This window comes from Dermacentor silvarum, chromosome 2, assembly GCF_013339745.2.
Source record: "Dermacentor silvarum isolate Dsil-2018 chromosome 2, BIME_Dsil_1.4, whole genome shotgun sequence".
Lineage (NCBI taxonomy): Eukaryota > Metazoa > Arthropoda > Arachnida > Ixodida > Ixodidae > Dermacentor > Dermacentor silvarum.
In genome coordinates, this window is record NC_051155.1 from 233907279 (window position 1) to 233926558 (window position 19280).

Sequence of the window (19280 nt, forward strand, 5' to 3'; positions counted from 1 at the left end):
ACCATGATTCGATGAATTTCCTTGGGCCCATCGTTGTTCCCGTGCCAGCGTCGTCACATTATCGAAATCGAACACGTGTCCTTTCGTCAGGCAGTGGTCGACTAATTCCGTCTTGGCACGTGTTGAATGTGTGGCTTTGGTGACGTCCCTGACGTGTTCCTTCATGCGAGTATGACGTCGTCGCCCGGTCTCACCGATGTAGCAGGCATCACAGTCCGTACAGTTAACTTTGTACACAACTCCACTTTGTTCGTCGGAGGGGGTGCGGTCCTTTGGTTTTGGGAACACGTTAGCCAGTGTGCGCATGGGTTTAAACACAGTCCTAATGCCCAGAGGTCGCAAGGCCCAACGCACAGCTTCTGACACGCTGCAGACATACAGGATGCACACAACAGAATTTTCCGTATTAGCCCTGCTCTCGCGTGGTCTTTGCATGCGGCGCCGCGTGTCATCGACAAACCGCCGAGGGTAGCTCCGTTTATTCAGGACAGTGGAAACATTAGTTTCTTCATGCTTCCTCAGGGTCTGTGTCGACGACAGCGCGTCGCAACGTGACAGAAGTGTACGGGCAACAGCATATTTGTGCTCCGCAGGGTGGTGCGAGTCAAAACTCAGCACATTGCCACTGTCGCAAGGTTTGCGGTATACGGATGTCGCCAATGAACCGCCCTCGTTCCTACGCACCAGCACATCTAGAAACGCCAAAGTGTCACCATCTTCCATTTCACAAGTGAATTGAATAAACATATTGGCTATCCGACCGACGCCCTGTGTAGCGTTGCAGTAATGTTATTTAATGAAATGAAAAAAAAAACTGTATACAACAGAAACAATTATCCGAGCCTTCAGCATAACAAAACTGTTGCTTTCCTTCATATACACAACATGTTCCACAACATAATAAAAGTCGCCGAGAAGGCTGGACTACGGGTAATGTTTCAGCGCCTCTAACAAGCTTCGTGGATAATGCAGGAGAGGGAATCAAGGACAAAACATAGAACAGCCCTCCTGTAGAAAGCATGCTCGTCGTTTTGTTGAGTGTCGCACGCAGGTCGTATAGGAGATTCCGCTCACGTGTAATCGCTTGTACATCGGTGAAATGGGACTGTACATAAACGACCACCTACGTGAACTCGCGGCTTCACTTAAAAGCTCCCCGCACAGTCATCCCGCTACCCACTATCAGAGATGTGGTTGCACCCCTACCTTTGAAAAAAGCAAAATAGTTCAAAAGTACCGTTAACAGCGCGCATGCGAGATCTTTGAAGCATTTAGTATGTGTACACGCGTAGACGCATGCGTCAACTCTCCGCACCCTTTCCGATTGACAAAAGAAGTACAATGTCTGTCGTTGCTGATCCCTTATTCGTTTTTCATGGGTATTCGTTCCTTATGCATTTTTATACCAGTCCTGGAAATAATGCATTTCGTTAATTCTCAGTGCTCTGTTCCGTGGATATTTTTTGCAGTGTATTGTGTAGCGCTGCTTCAAGCTGTTGTTTATCATCAATGAAAGCGTAAGCGTGCGCACAGTACAAGTGACACGTAACTGTCTGGTTTCGCTCCTGCCTGATTTTGAGCTACACCTCTGCAATAATTTAGTTGTTCAATGTAACAGTGCCAAATGCTGTATTGCGATTTAATGTTAGTTTTGTCATAAGTGTTTGCATGCATTTGCGTTTCTTTTTCTTCTCTTTCTTTGCGGCTTCAATTGCGCGGCGGTTTTCTTTTTTGTACAACACCGTTTTCTCGTGTTCGTTAGCACTCTGCTTTTTATACTAAAGGCTTGATTTTGATGTTGTGGTACCCCAAGTGGGCTTCATGTTTTCTTGTGTTTCTTGCATGCCAGTAATAAAGTTACTCTACTTACTTTTTTACGCCTTAGTTTCAAATACGGTCAACATATCATGATCAGCTAATCCTAGCGTATTATTGCTACTTTACTTGATTTCTGTGTACGCTTCTTTCAGTTGTTATGGTTTTCCATTTTTTAAGTCTGCTTTGTTGAACAGAATACCCTGTACACTTTCGTTTGTATCAATAAATTTGTTCTCCTTGGACACAACTGATATCAAAAGTTTCTGCCAGATGAGAGAGATGTTTTCTACGCCACAGCTGACAACGGTCATCAGGAGAGTTTCTACTTCGAGCGCATTTAGCGTTTCCGAGAAGTTCAGAGTGCGCGGAGCGCGTGTTAGTTTAGAACATGACTCCTTTTCTTTCGTGAGTGCACAAGGGTAGAGAATGGAAAACCAGAGCCAAATAAGCGAGCACAGATGAAGAACCGAAATGCTTTCCGGCCTGCTGAGGGCTTCAACGCGACGACGCTCGCTCATAAGCTTTCCTCCGGGGCGTCGTTCCGCTAATGACCCCTGACGAATTCGTAGCAGGCGACGCCATAGTGCAGCGTTGACAACGATGGATCAATACGGCGCTCTCCATTGATTAGAACTCTCCACGCGCGCCAGCGCGTAATAATGTGAATTCTCCAACTTCATTTTATGTAAGCCTTTGTCGAAGTCCGTGGGCGTTGTTTGCGATGTTTCGGCAGAAAATAGCGAGCGATGGGGCACGAGCAAATTGCGCAAATGTTTGCTGCCCCTTTTGTCGTTCATTTTTCCGCAGCGTCTTCTCAGCTCCGATCTCACGCCGCTGCGACCGTCGGTTACTGTCACGCGCTAATGATGTTGACATATTTTTGCGAAAGAACAAGAGAGTGCGCTGCCGGCACACGAATATATAGGCATCTCGCGAAGGGCATGAAAGCATCAAGGATACAAAAACGCACTTGGCAAATAAAAAAAAAGCCAATTCATTCGACAAATTTTATGACAGTCATGCATGTTTTATCGTTACATCTTTGTTCACTAGGCGCTTTTTCCCTTTTACGGCACTGCCTTTTATAGGACAGTAAAAAAATATACACTGGACACGGTGGCCAAATCTGTCGTCAACGTGGCTCTTGCGTGTTCCCTGTTGTTACCGTTTTCGGGCATGCGTTGGAACTTTGTTTTGAGTCGTATTGTACAAGCACGCATGACAAAAAAATTCTGATGGAATTAGGACGTGACGTTGTCTTAGTAACGCGGGACCTTTACTATAAAAGAAATTAAAATGTATGCAATAAAATCTCGATGCCTCTTAGATGCACCGGCTACAACTCCGCTCCGACTTATGACAGAAAGAAAACTCCTAACCATTTGAACGAATGAATGAGATTTATTTATTTCCATTACAATACATGAAATGGGACCTCAGAACAAAAATGTTTAATGCCCCCTTTCAACTATGTGAAAAAAAAATGTTCAGGAGAAGTTTATGCAAACAGTTCACAAACGCCCACTTTCATAAACCGAGTCGTCACACAGCCGCCGCAGTAAAAGAGAAGTTCCCTTCAGCCACTGTGAGAAAATAAGTACGTAAAGACAGCTTTACTCGTGAAACAGCAGCGCCCACGCACTGCGCATTGTAATCATACAACGTACACATAGAACATACCTGGATTCCTGGGCTCTGTGCAGACAAACATGCAGGAAACACGTATTATTCCTTGGTTCCTTTGTTTCCCTGCTTCTTTTGTTCAGCCCTGCATCTACCCCAGCATGTTGCGTTCTGATGCACTTCGAACAAAGAGTAAGTTTTGTTTTGTTGCACTTATGCTAGTTTATATTACAAATTGTTGAGGGTGTGTGATATTCAACTTTTCTTTTGTCTTCGAATGCAAGGAAATGAGAGCTCCTAATAATAAAAGAAATGCCAGATATATTTTGTTACTGCTAGGAATTATGGAAAAAGAAAGACCCAATGCGAAGCAGAAATATGCCCCATAGTACACGCAATGCTGTTTGAAATACGTAAGTACATTGAAGAACTCGTATCGTAAATTTATAGAACACGAAACTTCAGCAAACGTTGGGTTAGCGTTATCAATAAAATGACAGTAAAAAATAAAGGAACTGCAGCCTGTCTTCGCCGTTTGTCTATATACGTCATACAGTTTGTAGGACTGTATGTTAAATTTATTTACTGTCTTATCTGTGACGTTGCTTCTTACTTCCGCATCTGTGACTATACTGGTTATTTTACAATATTTTAGTATTATTACAATTGCGTGAAGAGGATCAACCATCGGCGTTAAAAGTGTCTAAATTTCCATATTTTATTTTTATGTTAACGAAAAAAAGCGCGTAGGGATTCCACGCGCGTCGATCAGTTAACTGGTCAAATGCATGGAAATAACGTGATTGTTTGAATTATTTGTAAAAGCAAATACAACATCACCGCACTTCGTCCTCCTGGAGACTAATGTAGACTTCGTGAACAGCAAAGAAACGAAAGCTGCAATCATTCGAGAAAAAAAAAAAGGCGAAAGCTCGCACTAGGCCGCGCAAAGCTAAAGCACAGCGAAGCTGGCCGATTGATTGCGTCTCTTCGTTGTAGCTAGGCTGAATTTGGCTATGTCCAGGGTTAAACTTGGTTGTAGCTAGGCCGATGCTCGTGTAGCCAGGTTGAACTTGGTAGTAGCTAGGTTCGGCCTTGGCTGCGCCTGAGTTGAGCTTGGTTATGCTAGGCATCTATTAGCTTATTATAACGCAATCAATCGGCTAGCTTAGCTGTGTCTTGAGCTTTGCGCAGCCTAGTGCAAGCTTTCGCGCTTTTTATTAATAAGAGAGAGACACGCTTTGTCTGAGCGCAGCTTGCAACACCGACACCGCGTTCCACCGCGTTGCAATGCCGACAACGCGTTCCAGCAGACCCGCTCCTTGACTACGTCTCTCTCTCTCACTATAATTTTCTTTATCTCTCTCCCGAGTATACCGCATAAAACCTCTTCTTCACCTCGCAGAGCATTGGCCCGAGCGCGTGCGAACGCGCCAGCTGTGGGCGAAGACGACGACGCTCGAACGCAATCATATGGTTAGCATAAATGCATGTTCAGCAAGCTTGGCTGTATATCCTGCAATAAATACGAAAAAGAAAGTTTTTGTATAGCCTAGTGGTTACGACGCTCGCCTTGGGACCGTAGGTACGCGGGTTCAGATCCCGCCTCGGCAAGAAAGTTTGTTTTCATTTATTTCTATCTTCATTGCTGTTGATGATAGTTTCTTGATACGAACCACAAATTACGGCTGGCCTAAACAGCTTCGCTGTTAAAATTATAACCAGCTCGGAAACCAGTGCAGTCCTGTTCGTTAAATAGCTGCTTATGGTCAAAAAAGAAAAAAAAGGAAAAAAAATGTATCACATACTCAACCACCAACTGTGCTACGTATGCAGCCGTGATGCACATAAGGTGCAGTAATCTTCTCCTGGAGTTAGTTCATTTATTTTTTTTTTTCATTGAAAAGCAAGATCTTCGCAGGAAGTACTTCTGGATGGGCGGATTAACGGCGGACAATTCAAGGTTCCGCTAAAGAGACATCACAAGCATAACGCTTCTTTCTACTAGACGCGCTCATATATCTTAGAGAGCGCTTGTATTTGCCCATACTACATTATTAGACGAAAACGAAGCATAAACTGCAAAATCTGATTGCTCCAATTACAAATTTAGATTTTCGTATGCGAAGAGTAATTCCAGACGCCTGATGTTTATGCTTTCTACTTTCCCGGTTTGTTTCGCGTTTAGAATTTCTTGTGTAAATAATTGTGGCGCTGGTATTAGCTAGCAACTCAAGTGAACCCCTTCCTAGTGCTGATCTTTGGTGAAAATAGAACGAATACAGATCCCATGCATATGGTGAAATCTATGTTAGAGGAAGTTTTAGTGAAGTGGTAAATTAAGTGAAGTGGATTCGCAGTGTGAGACATCTACGCTACGATTTAACGAGGACGGGGGCTGTGTATGACGCATTTCGAGGGTAGAGTTGTGATGACAGGTGAAGTATGACACAGTGAAGTACGCAGTGAAGTACAAGTATCACAGTGAGGCACGACACATTTTTTAATGTAATGAATTCTTCTTTTGTGGTACTCTAAGGATAATATGAATAAAGAAGGAATTTTATATGTTATGCTACATCTTATGTGACCCATTAAAGTATATTCCGAGCAGAATAAGGCTGTAAAGCATTTTTTTTTTCGCTTTGCAAGATAGAGGAAGATGACGGGAGGGGGGGAGTGTTGCTTGCTCGTTAGGTCTTTGGGTGCTTTTAAGGCGGCTTAATTTCAACCATGCAAGCAGAAATTTCATATTTTCAGATGTCATCTTTATCGCAAGCCCGTTAAAATCATTTTGAAAACTCAATCAGCGCAAAGCGCAACTTTTCTTCAATGGAAATTCAAATCGGCTGTGGTGTAGTGGAAAAGCACGGACTTTGGAGCCGTAAGATTTTTGGTTCCTACCCGAGTAAAAACGTGAAGATCTTTCTTTCCTTTATTTCCATGACTTTTTGAGTGTGATATTACAAGCAGCCGCGATGCTAGAGGCATAAGCCGATACTTAGCTAAAACTGATTAGCACAGCAGAACCGTTCATCGATAAACGGGGCCATAATTTGACATGCCTGGCTGCTATTTAAGGGCACATTCGTTGTGCACAAGTCACCACCCGTCAAAGATCAGCTTTACTTATCACTGCAATTCTACCGATGCCGGAAACGCTGCCATAAAGCAGGGCCGACATTAGTGTCCTAACGCTTTTGCAAAAAGCGTGCAAATACAAACAATCGCAACGAGCCAGAAAGCTGAATATTTGTAGAAGTATAGTTATCTCCGTGTAGTATCTGTTGGACACAGGCAGAACACGAGCTAACGCAGCTACCGTAAGCTGCGGTGCGGCAGTGCTCGGGAGCTTTCTCGCGCAGACAGAACCCTCCGACCAAAACGGCTAAAAGACAGGCTCGGCTCCTATCTGTGTACGCAGCCAGTAAGCTCACGTTGACAACTGTGTTTGCCCCCTTGTTTTCCCCAGAGCTTCTATTTCCGGCTATCTTTTTTTTTATTGTACTGATCCACACCATTAACATTTGTTCACCATGCAGCCAAAGCACTGGCTCTGGTTAGAATGGCACTTATACCAGACAATTATTTTGTTTTACCCTCTAACCCATTACTTTAGCACAAGGCTTATATGAGAGCCATAGACTAGTCAAACACTGGACAACAACGCTATGATTGACTTTGATTTTCTTTTCTTTTTTTTCCCATTTCTCCAGACCATCGTTGTCCACAATATCTACACCAAAGCAGCGTAGTATACAAAGAAACGTAAATCTCAAAACATTTTTGCCTGTCGACTAGCCTTTTTTCGTTCATTTTTTATGCAAAGTGGATCCCACGGAGACGTAGGTTTTCAATATCTATACGGAAATGTGCTGCTGGAGTTGCCGTGAACTTCCTGACCGGCTTTTCATCCTGATAGGAATGACGGGAGCAACATGCATCGCATTACGCTTGATTTATGCATTGCCCAGAGATGGCCACTGCTGCGACACGAGAGCGACCATCAGAAATAAAAATACAACACAATTTTCGTAAGTTCATTTTCTTTTGTATCACGACCAGTGGTCAAAATACATGGCTACGGAGGTTGCGCACTACTCTGAAAAATGCAGACTCGTGAGTTCGCGAGTGTGTGCGCATCATATACCAGCGCTGACTGAGCTGCATCGGGAACTTTAGTATAAGCCGATTTGCTACAGTAACATTCGGAACGAAAAATACCATACATTTAAATTGGAATTAGATTATTTCTGTTATACACTACATCAGTGATAATAGAGGAAACGGGGGAACACAGACTGCGGATATTCGGCCAGGTAGTAAGCGTATAAAAGCCAACGGACACTGATTTATGCGAAAGCATGAACCGCATAAACGTTATAAAGGAAATAAAGGTCAGTCCCTATCACACATCTTTCTACCGACGAGATTAAAGTATTGCTTGAAGCATGGCCGCTTCATTCCTGCAGCGAAGTGTTTAATGCTATAGGTTTCGTTCTTCCTCGAAGCAGCTGACAATGTGCACGTATGTGGACAATGGGATCTGACGTTGAGACGCGCTCTCTGTATCGCAGGCGAGAACCCCGCAGCCATGCAGCACGGCAAGCACCCGTCGGCAGCCATGTGCGCCCGGTCGGCGCCATTCACGCTGTTCGCCGTGGCACTGTGTCTCCAGGTGTGCTCGAGGCGCCGGTGACGAGCGACAGGCCGCCACCCAGACGAGCCGGACGTTGTGACAAACTAAGACGGCACTCGACGCCGTGTCGTGCGTGACAGGAGAGACGACGCACACCCGGAGAGACACCACAGCCGCGGAGCGTGCCAGGCGTCGAAGCAGCGGTGTTATCGTGGCGGCCGGTGGTGACAAGTGTGGAGTCGGGGGTCTAAGAGATGCGGCGGTTAGCCGAGTGATCTGGAACTGCGGGCGGTTTGCCCCGCGATGGGAGTGATAAGGGCTACGGAGCACTTGTTTTCACGCTGGAGCACTCACTATACTGACACTCGGAACCACGCCCGTAAAATGCGCCCAGCTGCGGACGCACGCTCGCGTGGGCACCCGCTCTTACACACATACGCGTTGCTGTTACAGGGGACGCAATCACCCGGCAGATTCCGCTGACTCCTCAGATCCACTTCCTTCTATTTATTTTACCTTTTAATTTCATCTGCCTTCTTTTTCGGTTCTTGTGATGCGGGTGATGCGCTTCTATTTCCCCTGGGGTGGAAAGAAAAAGAAAACACACACACAAAGAAATCTGCGCGGCATTGTTTAGTGTTTTGGTCTCGTAATATTGAGACTCAAGACAACGTTGAGTGCACGTGGAGTGGACGAGGCTCGTCGCGACGGAGACAATGCTTCGAGCAGTGCTACGAGCTGAGAACGATGCCCGCCTGGTACGGCGACGGTTCTCCACGTGGCCTCCGTGAGCAACGACGAAACAGACAAGAGTCACGTGGCCCTGTTTGAATCGTCATGTCGTTGAACGTGGTGTCACAAGTGTATATAATGTGCCAGCAGATGATGTCCCATACACAAAGCGCCGACGTCCTGAGAATCGCGTTATCATCAGGCACGTAATGTGTAAATGGAGAAAAAACAAATATCTTTGAACCCATGCTAAGGAGAAGGAAAAAAATGTTTAGTGTCGCGGTGCACCAGGAGCACAGAAACATGCATTGTAAGCACAGCGCCCAGTTTCCTGGCTCAATATCGTGCACCGGTGCTCAATGGCACAATGAGTAAACAGAAAAATCACCCTTGTTTTATTACATTCCTTTGTTTAAACCTTACCTCACATTCATCAGCTTTTTCTACGTTCTAGGGAATACTGCTGGTTCATCACTAGGTTCATGATAGCCAGCAGCGGGTTAATTTTGAAAATATACCCTTTATAGCGCAGATTTTGTTTCTTCTAGTCAGACGATGTCGGCGAAGGCATCGCCAAGTCACACGATTTGGTCACTGGCGTCTCCTAATCACCTTGAGCTGTTTTCTCCCTAGAAATTTTAGAGCCAGAGTGAGTTTTTGTAACTATCAGATTGGAACTGCTGCTTCCTGTAACAGTGGTTGTAAAGGATATCGCGCGTTGACCATTAAAGCGTAAAGTTGTTTGTTAGTCGCGTGTCTTTCTTTTTCGTCGCATGCACTGCTACATTCCTGCTCGGTAGAATCTTGGCGCCAAAATTTCATTCTCTTCTATGCGGCAGTGCAACCAGTCAACTTGCAATGCTTGTGATGATTACTTGTGACTACCGCACACATGCAGTAGTCGAAGACGACGCAGCTTGATGGTATGTTTTATTGCGATAGCAATTATATGGACACTCAAAAAAAATGTTTTATACTAACAAAGCTCGCTCAGTGTTTTACTGATGACGTCCTCAAAGGAGATGTGTATCGTGGTACAATGAGTGTGCATATATATATATATATATATATATATATATATATATATATATATATATATATATATATATATAGAGAGAGAGAGAGACTTTAGTGATGAGCTGTAGATGTTAGTCTGGCGTATCTTAAACACACACACGCACGTTTCCATTCATAGAAATTTGGTATCGCCTGTGGCCTTTAGAAACACCAGCAGTGTTTGCATAGTGCGCGCAGGTGGTACTTTTCCACCGGCCGAGACCCTTATCCAAGCTCGAGTCACGTTGCAAGTTTGTGTGGCCTTGAAAGATTGTCTCTCTGATGGGGCGACAAAGAACCCCCTTTTCATGCAATTAATAAAGATTCGATCGCTGACTGGCGATAGAGCAACACCTGATCAACCGCGAACCAGAGGTTGATCAGGTGGCTCAGGCCTGCCGCCGCTTGCGTTGCCGCTCTGTCCTTCTCACTCGGCGCTCGGCCTCTCGATCGCCAGAGGAACCCGGTACAGCATCCATGGCGCACACAGAGCCCGTAGTAACTGCCACAGGAGGTGAACCCAGTGCGCCTCCATTTACCCTCTTGCTCCGCGACGCTCCGTCTCCTTTCTCCTCACCGCCGCGCGCTCCTCAGTACCTTTCCCGGCGCCCTCGTTTTCTCCCCCTCCAGGCGCTCTCCTCCTCCGGCGCTCGTTTTCCTCTCCTAGCTAAGCGGTCCCGACTCAATCTCGCCGATTTCATAGGCGGGGCATGTACGCTTGCACATAAACACTTCGCTGAAGGCGGAGCGGGTAATAAACAACAAAAAATATACTCTCTCGCGAAGCATACAACATACAACAAAGCCCATCATGTGCAGATTACGACTGATACGTAAAAAAAAAAAAACGCGACAAACACTGCAGTCACTGAATACAACACAATTCACACGCGATGTTTACTTAGACGGCAGATTACACACGATTAAGCAAAGATGGCCCTATATTCCTATCCAATGAAGTACTAGGCTGCTGGTTCCTCGCTACCGAAGAAGATGGCGGACTCACACCGCGTGTCGCGGTCTACTTGCCGAGGACTCCAACCTGGAGAACTTAGCCAACCAACCACATCTTCATCTGATTCCCTATTCACGTCCACGCAGCCGCTACTTCGAAACAACTCTGACGCGTTCAGCACGGACCTCCCCACTCTATCTCTCGCTACGAGCTAGCAATGAAGTGAAGTACAGGTCAGGTGCGTTAAGGAACAATAGAAAAGCTTCGCTACCCACAGCCGCGTAAGCGGTGCAACGGCCTCCTGCGATAGTGGCAGCAATGTCGAGAGGGCCATGCGTGCACGTCTTTTGTGACAGTTACACACACCGCATATTGACGAGTCTGTCCATTAAGCTCTGGGCTTAACGTAGTTTTTGTAAGGCACGTTAAGTTTGATGCGGTGAATCCATGCTTGATATTGCCTATTGAGGCTTCGCGGCATATAGAAGTCACAAGACATATTGCTTTCATATAGCCGTACGGCTGAGTAAAAAATATGCACTGTACATTCGGCATAACAGCCTATACAATCATAGTCATTTCTGTATCGTCTTTGAACTGGCTAATTTCGTCAAATTACTTTCTACAAGTGGTAGAAAAATTTTTAAATTTGTGAATGCAGAACTCAACGTTGTTATAAAAACCACTGTACATTGATTCACTGCATTGGAAACCATTCGAGAAAACCTTGAAGTGGAGCCGATATAGAAAGAACTTAAAAGATGAATGTGGAAGAAGCCTCACTTTGGCACCAGTGGTTTTACAAGTGGGCTCGACACCGTTAAAGGCATAGCAAAGACAAGTCCTCTGTCTGAAATATAAGCAGTGGACTGCGTATGTGATATAAGCAGCGGATTGCACAACGTCAGCTGGGGGAGCTGCTTCATAGAAGCTCCATTTTCGCCAGCACGCACTAGAGCGCCTTCGCGGCGAAGTCTCTTTACGTCGTTTTCACGAGAACGAACTGAAACGTCTGCCCGGCGTCGACGGCGAGCTGCGGCTTGTGCTAATTTCGGCACAGCGGTCTGCAGAGCCCAACGTCGCCTGGTTGCAGCCGCACGCGTAGCTCCACGATTCGCTTCTTCAGCAGCGGTTCGGACATTGCGAGGAGGCGCCATAATGTGTACCGACAAGTAAACACAGGTATCGACACTACGCACGATTCGATGCAACCTCTATATGTCGTGACACCTAGTGGAATACAACGCAACTAGAATGCAAAGTATACATGTATTGACGCTTCGCGGCGCATACCTCATACCACGTAGCACGATACGATGGAGCTGCTGCTGATGATGATCATGATGATGAAGAAGATTTATTGGCATCCCATTTTAAACAGGGCGGTGACGAATAGTCACCGAGCCTGCTTGATTTAATCAGGTATGTTATACATGTTTTTCATTCTAGCATTTTTGTATACATCTCCTTAATCTTCTTTTTCTTCCTCAAAACTTCTCTATCTACCTTGTACCACAACCTATGCAACTGCTACATGGAGTGACACCTGGTACAATAATATGCATTTGCAACGCAAAGTTTGTCAATGAGGTTACACCAGCAATTGACCTTGCATGTCTTGTCGAGCACAGACACTAAGCACGTAGGTCTTATACAGTGAATATCTACGTGCATTGAGAACGAAAATTAAAAGGACCTTAAAGACAAAAATTAATTGAGCTGCATTCGTAAATTAAACTCTTGCATTAAGTAAAAGCCCCTCTTGACCTAAGATGTTTAATTGATACGACAAAAAAGACGCAGGAACGGATGATTAGCTTAACCTTTGATTAATAGAATAGAACATTTGATTGTCTTAACCAACGTTGCGGTCCCGCATGCGGCGTTTTACGAGCCGAACGGCTCGCTCTTCCTCAGTCTCCGACGCTATAGCTTCGCGCGCTTGGCATTCCGGACCCTCTCCAGTGAAGCATCTCGCCGGGTGATATCCGCATGGAGACGCCGCTTGCCGACGACGGCTTAAAGCCTTCCGCTCCCGCGCAACACTCGCAGATGACGGCCGGGCCTCGCTCTCGTCCAAGGCCAAGCACGCACTGACTAGGCGAGCTCGGCGCTCCTCTTAAGGCCACCCCAAATTCAGCGTTTTCTCTACGTTTTCTGGGGTTTCAACCGGCGTTGCTCAGCGTCGACGCTGAGGGAGGCGCCAAGGCGAAACGCCGTGCTCAAGACACAGCACGGGGGTATTCTGTAAGAGTCCATTTGGTATACTGTCCACTTCGGCTGTCGCCATTGGCTGCCGCTTCACGAGCGCGAAGGTGCCAGCCAGTCTCCTTCGCGCTCGCGAAGCGGCAGCCAATGGCGACAGCCGAAGTGGACAGTCCACTAGGTGGACAGTGACAGAATAACCCCCCCCCCCCCCCCCCCCCCCTGATCTCGTCGCCGTCACCGACGACGCCGAGAGACACAACGGCAAGAGAGGCCGGGAAAAGTGCTGAATGAGTGTGCGATGTAATAGTTCAGCGGAAACCCGCTCGGGGGTGAGAAGTAAATAAAGGGTAACTGAGACATCCACCCAATCGTAGCAAATGCTACAAAAGAAAACTAGACGGTTTCTTCGAAAGATAAGCCTCGCATTTGAATAAAAATTTGTCCTGGTCCGGGACTCGAACCAGGGACCACCACCTTTCCTGAGCAGCCGTTCTACCACCTGAGCTCCGAGCTAACCAGGCGGCTAGCAGATTGCAGGGCGAAGTCAAATTTGTCAACAACTCGAAGCAAAGGCAAGTGTTTGACGTAATAGTTCAGCGGAAACCCGCTAGGTGGAGAGAAGTAATTAAATGGAAAATGCGACATCCACCTTTGTAGCAATTGCTACGATTGGGTGGATGTCTCATTTTCCCTTTAATGTGTGTGTGTGTATGTGGGGGAAGGGGTGCTTCAGCCAGACACACGGCGAGTCACGTGGTCAGGCAGTGACCCAGCTGCGGAGAGCGCATGCGCCAAGCCGGTGGCGGCGGCGACGGCAGCGGAGCTCGGCGCGGCGAGTGACGTGATGCATTGCCAATGCCACGGCCCAGCTGCGGTCAAATGAAGGTCAAATTGCTGGAGACCGCGAAACTCGGCTCGACGTCCTTAGTAAAGCTTTCGCTTTAAAAGTAAAGTAACCATTGGATGGATCGAGCCTCGGCTCCCAGGAAAAACAGTTTGATGCTCTAACGATTAGGATTTGGCCTAATGGGTAGTGCGGTGGAATTTTGTGTGGCCTACAATGTCAATAGACGCTTCTCTCGTGCCAACAACTAGCTTTTATATGTACATGATTGGCACGTGCGTCAGGTAACATAGCAAGTGAGAAAGAGCGCCTGCCAGGGAGCGTGCGCGCGAGTTCCGAATCGGTTACAGACGCAGGAATCACAACACGTCAATCACAGTCAAACTTTCAACTTTGTTTCGTATGAGCCACGTCGCATTACAACAAGTTCCTTATAGAAGCGAGAGCATGTCAGTTTATTATATTCTGCTCCCGTGGCAGCTAGCAGTTTGAGCCGCTCTATGAGACGGAACCGCCTTCCGATCGATCCACAATCCCTAGTCCTTTTCTCGTAGCGGCTAGCACTAGGTGGAAGCTATGTGACATTGTACGACATTTTTGTATCGGTCGCGGTGATAATGGAACAGGTTCTAACACGATTTCTCCGGAGTACTTAAAGATTCAGTAGTGATGCCATCATCGTCGTCTTGCTGATGTCGTCACACAACCGCTCGCGCCATGCAACTAATCGCTGGCCTTGCGCAATAATGTTGGTCTATCTGGCAACGCTTTGCAGTACCTCCAAAAAAGTTGTCGCAGTTTCACCTGAAAGGCGAAGCATCAATTGCGATAGCAAACTTGTAGAGAGCTATACGGAGTAATGATATTAGCTTTATCAGCTGTATAAACTTGGACATGCAGCAACATCGGCAACACGCAGAACTGTTGAAGACGCCATCGGCGTTTTGCCCGCGTTCGCTCAAAATGCGTGCGGCGTTGGTGACTGTAAGGAACGAAGCGACTGCGCGTCCGCCGGTAGCGGTTTATTGAACCGACTGCTCAAAGATGGCGCTAGCGCGAGCCTTTTTCTCACGCGTTCTCTCCTCTTCGTCGTCTTCAGTTTTCATCACACTCCCGCGGCCGCGCTGCACGTGTGCGCCTCCAGGAGGTAAAGCCGCTGTATGGGACGTCGCACTTGCTGGCCGTTCGATAGTAGTATCAGGAAGGACCGCGCAATACCGTCTCTTCCTTGAAACGCCTTAACGACGCGGCCCATCTTCCATGCCATAGGCGGAGTGTTTATGTCCTCGACGACGACAAGATCGTCGGGCTTTAAGTTCGATGACGGCACAGGCTTGCTGTGGTGAGCAGAGCGCAGGAAAAGAAGGTATTCCTTCTTCCACTGCTTCCAAAGCCTGCGAAGCAGCTGTTCCCGATGCCGAGCTCGTCGTCGAAGGTCAGGTGCGTCAGCAATAAGAGCGGGGTTTTCTTGTTCTGTTGGCAAAGTGACGAGACGCTTGCCGACTAAGAAGTGTGAGGGCGTCAAAACTTCTGCGGATGTGACGTCATCCTCCAAGTAGGTGAGCGGACGGCAGTTAACTGCCGCCTCAACTTCAGCAAGCACGGTGAGTAGCTCGTTGTAGCTCAAGCTGCTCCGTCCCAGGCAACGCTTCAGTGCATCCTTAATTGTGCGGATTACACGCTCCCAGAAGCCTCCCCACCACGGCGCACATTCAGCAATAAAGCGCCATTGGATTCGGTGAGAGCTGGCATAGTCTTGAACGTTGTCTTTGACAGGGGAGCACAAATGCTTGGCGCTGCAGCGGAATGTTTTCGCGTTGTCAGAGTGCACGATAGCAGGAATTCCACGTCGTGCTGCAAAGCGTCTGAAGGCTAGCAAAAATGCTTGCGCTGTCATATCTGTGGTGAGCTCCAGGTGTACTGCCCTCGTCACAGCACAAGAAAAAACAACGATGTACACTTTTACAGTGGATGGTAATTCAGCACGACAATAGAGTGGCCCGCAGAAGTCAATTCCCACCACTTCAAACGGTGTTGCTTCACTAATTCTTTCCCTTGGCAAGGGTGCTACAGGGGCAGCTTCGGGAAGTAGGCGCCGTCGGCGGCATGCTAAGCACGCTTTCAGAACGCGCTTCACTGTGCGACGCCCCTTGAGGATCCAAAAGCGTTCCCGAAGGTCCAGGAGGGTGAGCTGAACTCCTCCATGTAGGAGCCTTACGTGTGTTGCATCAACCAAGAGGTCGGTGAACCGGTGATCTGAAGGAAGCAAGATCGGATGCTTCAATTCCTCTCGGTCGTTAAGCTGCTGCAGTCGGCCTCCTACACGAAGTAGTCTGTCACGGTCGAGAAACGGCTGTAGCGTCAGCACACTGGAGGTGTTGGGAACTCGTTGTTCTTCCTCCAAGGCCTTGACTTCGATTGCGAATGCGGAGTGTTGGACATGCCTCAACCAATACATCTCCGCCTGGTGCAACTCTGACGCCGTAAGTGGTCCGGTACAAGATGGCATGTTCTGCGAAGCGTTCCGACGAAACCGCATGATCCAAGCCGTTACTCGCAGTAATCGGGAGAGGCGTCCAAAGCTTGCAACCTCAAGCAATGGCTCGTGTGGGGGCGACGAGAGTACCACTACTGCGGTGGGGCAAGCGGATATCTCTTCACTGGTCTCGCTAGAAAGGGCCTCCGGTGAAGGAGCAGAACAAATATTCGCAGGCCATTGCAAATGGGGCTGTGACAACCACGTAGGACCGGTCCACCAGCAAAACTTGCGCGTCAATAACTGGGCTGCTACTCCACGCGTGAGCAAATCTGCTGGGTTGTCGGTGCCTGCACAGTGCCTCCAAGAATACCCCGAAGTCAAGCGTTGGATTTCGAGAACACGGTTTCTCACGAAAGTCTCCCAACGTCTCGCGTCAGCAGCAATCCAGTGTAGGGCTATCGATGAGTCGCTCCAAAACACGCCCTGACAGCTGGATGTCTCTGGAATTCCTCGGAGGTAGTTCCAAAGCCTGGCAGCCAACAGGCACGCAAGCAGCTCTAGGCGTGGCAGCGAGGTAGTCTTCAGCGGTGCGACCCTGCACTTGCTCATGAGCAGCTGAACCTTAACTGTTCCTCCTCTGATCTCGTAGCGCATGTAGACGGCTACGCCGTATGCCAGTGGGCTTGCATCGCAGAACAGGTGAAGTTCAAACGGTGAAATCTGTCGCGGATTGTGACAGATGACGCAGCGTGGAATTCGCAGCGAGGAGAGCGTTGGTAGTTCGGATGTCCAGCCTTCCCACTGTTTCTCGACGTCTTCCGGTAATGGCTCATCCCACGGTGAGTTCCTACGCCACAGCTGCTGGAACAATAATTTCGCTCGAATGATGAACGGAGCCATAAGACCTAAAGGATCATAGATTCTTGCGAATGACTGCAGAATGGTGCGTTTCGTGGCTGAGTGCGCAGCGACATACTCGGAAACGGCTTTGGTGGTAAGCACGATATCGTCAGCTTCGCGGTCCCATACTAAGCCAAGCAGCTTTGTTGTTGCTTTGGCTTCTCCAATGGTGTCGAGAGAAGTGTTGTCCTTCAGGAATTGATGGCAAAGAACGCTGGAGTTGGAGCACCACTTTCTCAACTCCATACTTGCATCTGCTAAGATGGCTAATGCAGCACGGTAGATTTCGAGGGCCTCTTCTTCAGTGGAAGCTCCTATGACGAGGTCGTCCACGTAGAATGATGTCTTTAGGCGTGTAGCTATTATTGGCTGAGCCCTTTTCCACATTTCGAAGTGATGCTGCAAAGTAGCAGATAGAAGGAAAGGGCTAGACGACGCTCCGAAGGGCACACGAGTCATTCGCCATTCGACGATGGAAGGTATTTTCCCCTCGTCGCCGGGCAGTCGGTCAACCCATAGAAAGCGGAGAGCGTCGCGGTCTTCAGGTCGGATTGAAATTTGAAGGAAAGCCTTCCGGATGTCCGCTGTCAGGATAATTGGGTTCATCCTGAACTGTACAAGCAGTTGCAAGAGCTCGGCACCAAGTTTCACCCCTTTGTCCAAGATATCGTTGAGCGATGACTCGCCCCGTTCATGGGAAGAGGCGTCAAACACTACGCGTATCTTCGTAGTGATAGCTTCCCGACGGATGACTGCATGGTGCGGAAGGTAGTAAACCGTCGCTTCGGGTTCTCGAGAGGTGTCGACACGTTCGGCGTGACCTTCTTTGAAGTACTCACTGATGGTGCGGTCATACTCCTGGAGTAGCTCCTGTTGTCCGTCGAAGCGCTGAAGCTGGCGTCTGAGCCGGTTTTCGGCGACACTTCGATTGGTGCTAGTCAGTCTTCCCTGGTGCCTTATCATCAGAGGAACCACGTAACGTCCAGCTTCCTTGTGCACGTACTGTGTGAACTGAGTCATTGCCGTTTGGTCACAAACTCCAGCGGTATCCTGAGGGTCGGTTATCCCTATTGCATCGAGTCGCCACATCTCCGTCGGGTCAGCAATGTCAGGTTCGGCTTGCCCATTCCGCTCACACGCAAGGAATAGGGCAGATGCGCTGCAGTTCCAATTAGGCAAGGCATTGGCGGGCCTTACTGGGTAGACGCCTTGCACTAGCCAACCGAAGACCGTCTCAACCGCGCATAGATCGCTGCGTAGACGTTCTATTCTTCCGGTCACTATGCGCCAATAGCAATCTGATCCTATAAGGACACTGATTGTCGGTATCGGCCGATCGCCCAGTCGATTATCATCTGCGACAAACATCTTGCGTTCACGCAACTGTGCGAGGAGATCTGGTCCGATGGCTGGAGTCTTCACGGTGCAGACTTCCGGTACCTCCAACGCATCTACGGTGACGCTACGTGAGTCGAACCGACTATGAAGTTCGAGCTTGACACTTCGACAGCTGTAAGGGCGGGAACACTTAGAAGTGCCAAACGTCCAGAGAGAGAGGTCTTCTGTCCCGAGGGAAGGCAGGTCGAGCCTTTTGGACAGGTCGCGTCGAATAAAGGTTCTCTGGCTGCCGGTGTCAAGCAGTAGTCGAACTAACACGGAATTGTGTTTTCCGGACGCCCAAACTGTGGCCGTTTGCATCAAGACAGGTGCAGACATATCACTACTAGCTGGAGCACTTGTCACTGGCGGCTTGACACTTTTCGTTGGATCATGGTGGACAAGTGGATCCCTGCTCTCCGGAGACGGGTAGTTGCGATCTTGGTTCCATATGGCGCAAAGTACGGAAAGGTGACGTTTCGAGCATAACTTGCACTTGATCCACGCGGCGTTGCGGCACATTCGTGCTACATGGCCCTCTCTGCCACATTTAAAACAACAGTTCTTTCCAGCAAGCCGGCGTCTGATCTCGTGGGCTGACAAAGTGGCGTGGCAGTCCTTTATGGTGTGGTCACGGTCATCACACAGT

At 48.1% G+C, this 19280-nt stretch overlaps 1 protein-coding gene across 1 annotated transcript in view; it reads left to right on the plus strand.

The window, feature by feature from the left end:
• The window catches only part of LOC119442871 (cell adhesion molecule-related/down-regulated by oncogenes), a 312322-nt gene extending 302762 nt beyond the window's left edge, over positions 1–9560 (plus strand). Inside the window, exon 5 of the mRNA XM_037707916.2 lies at positions 8019–9560. Coding sequence (XP_037563844.1) covers positions 8019–8140 — 122 coding nt within the window. The 3' untranslated portion in view covers positions 8141–9560. The remainder of the gene's footprint in view (positions 1–8018) is intronic.
• The last annotated feature ends 9720 nt before the right edge of the window (positions 9561–19280 follow it).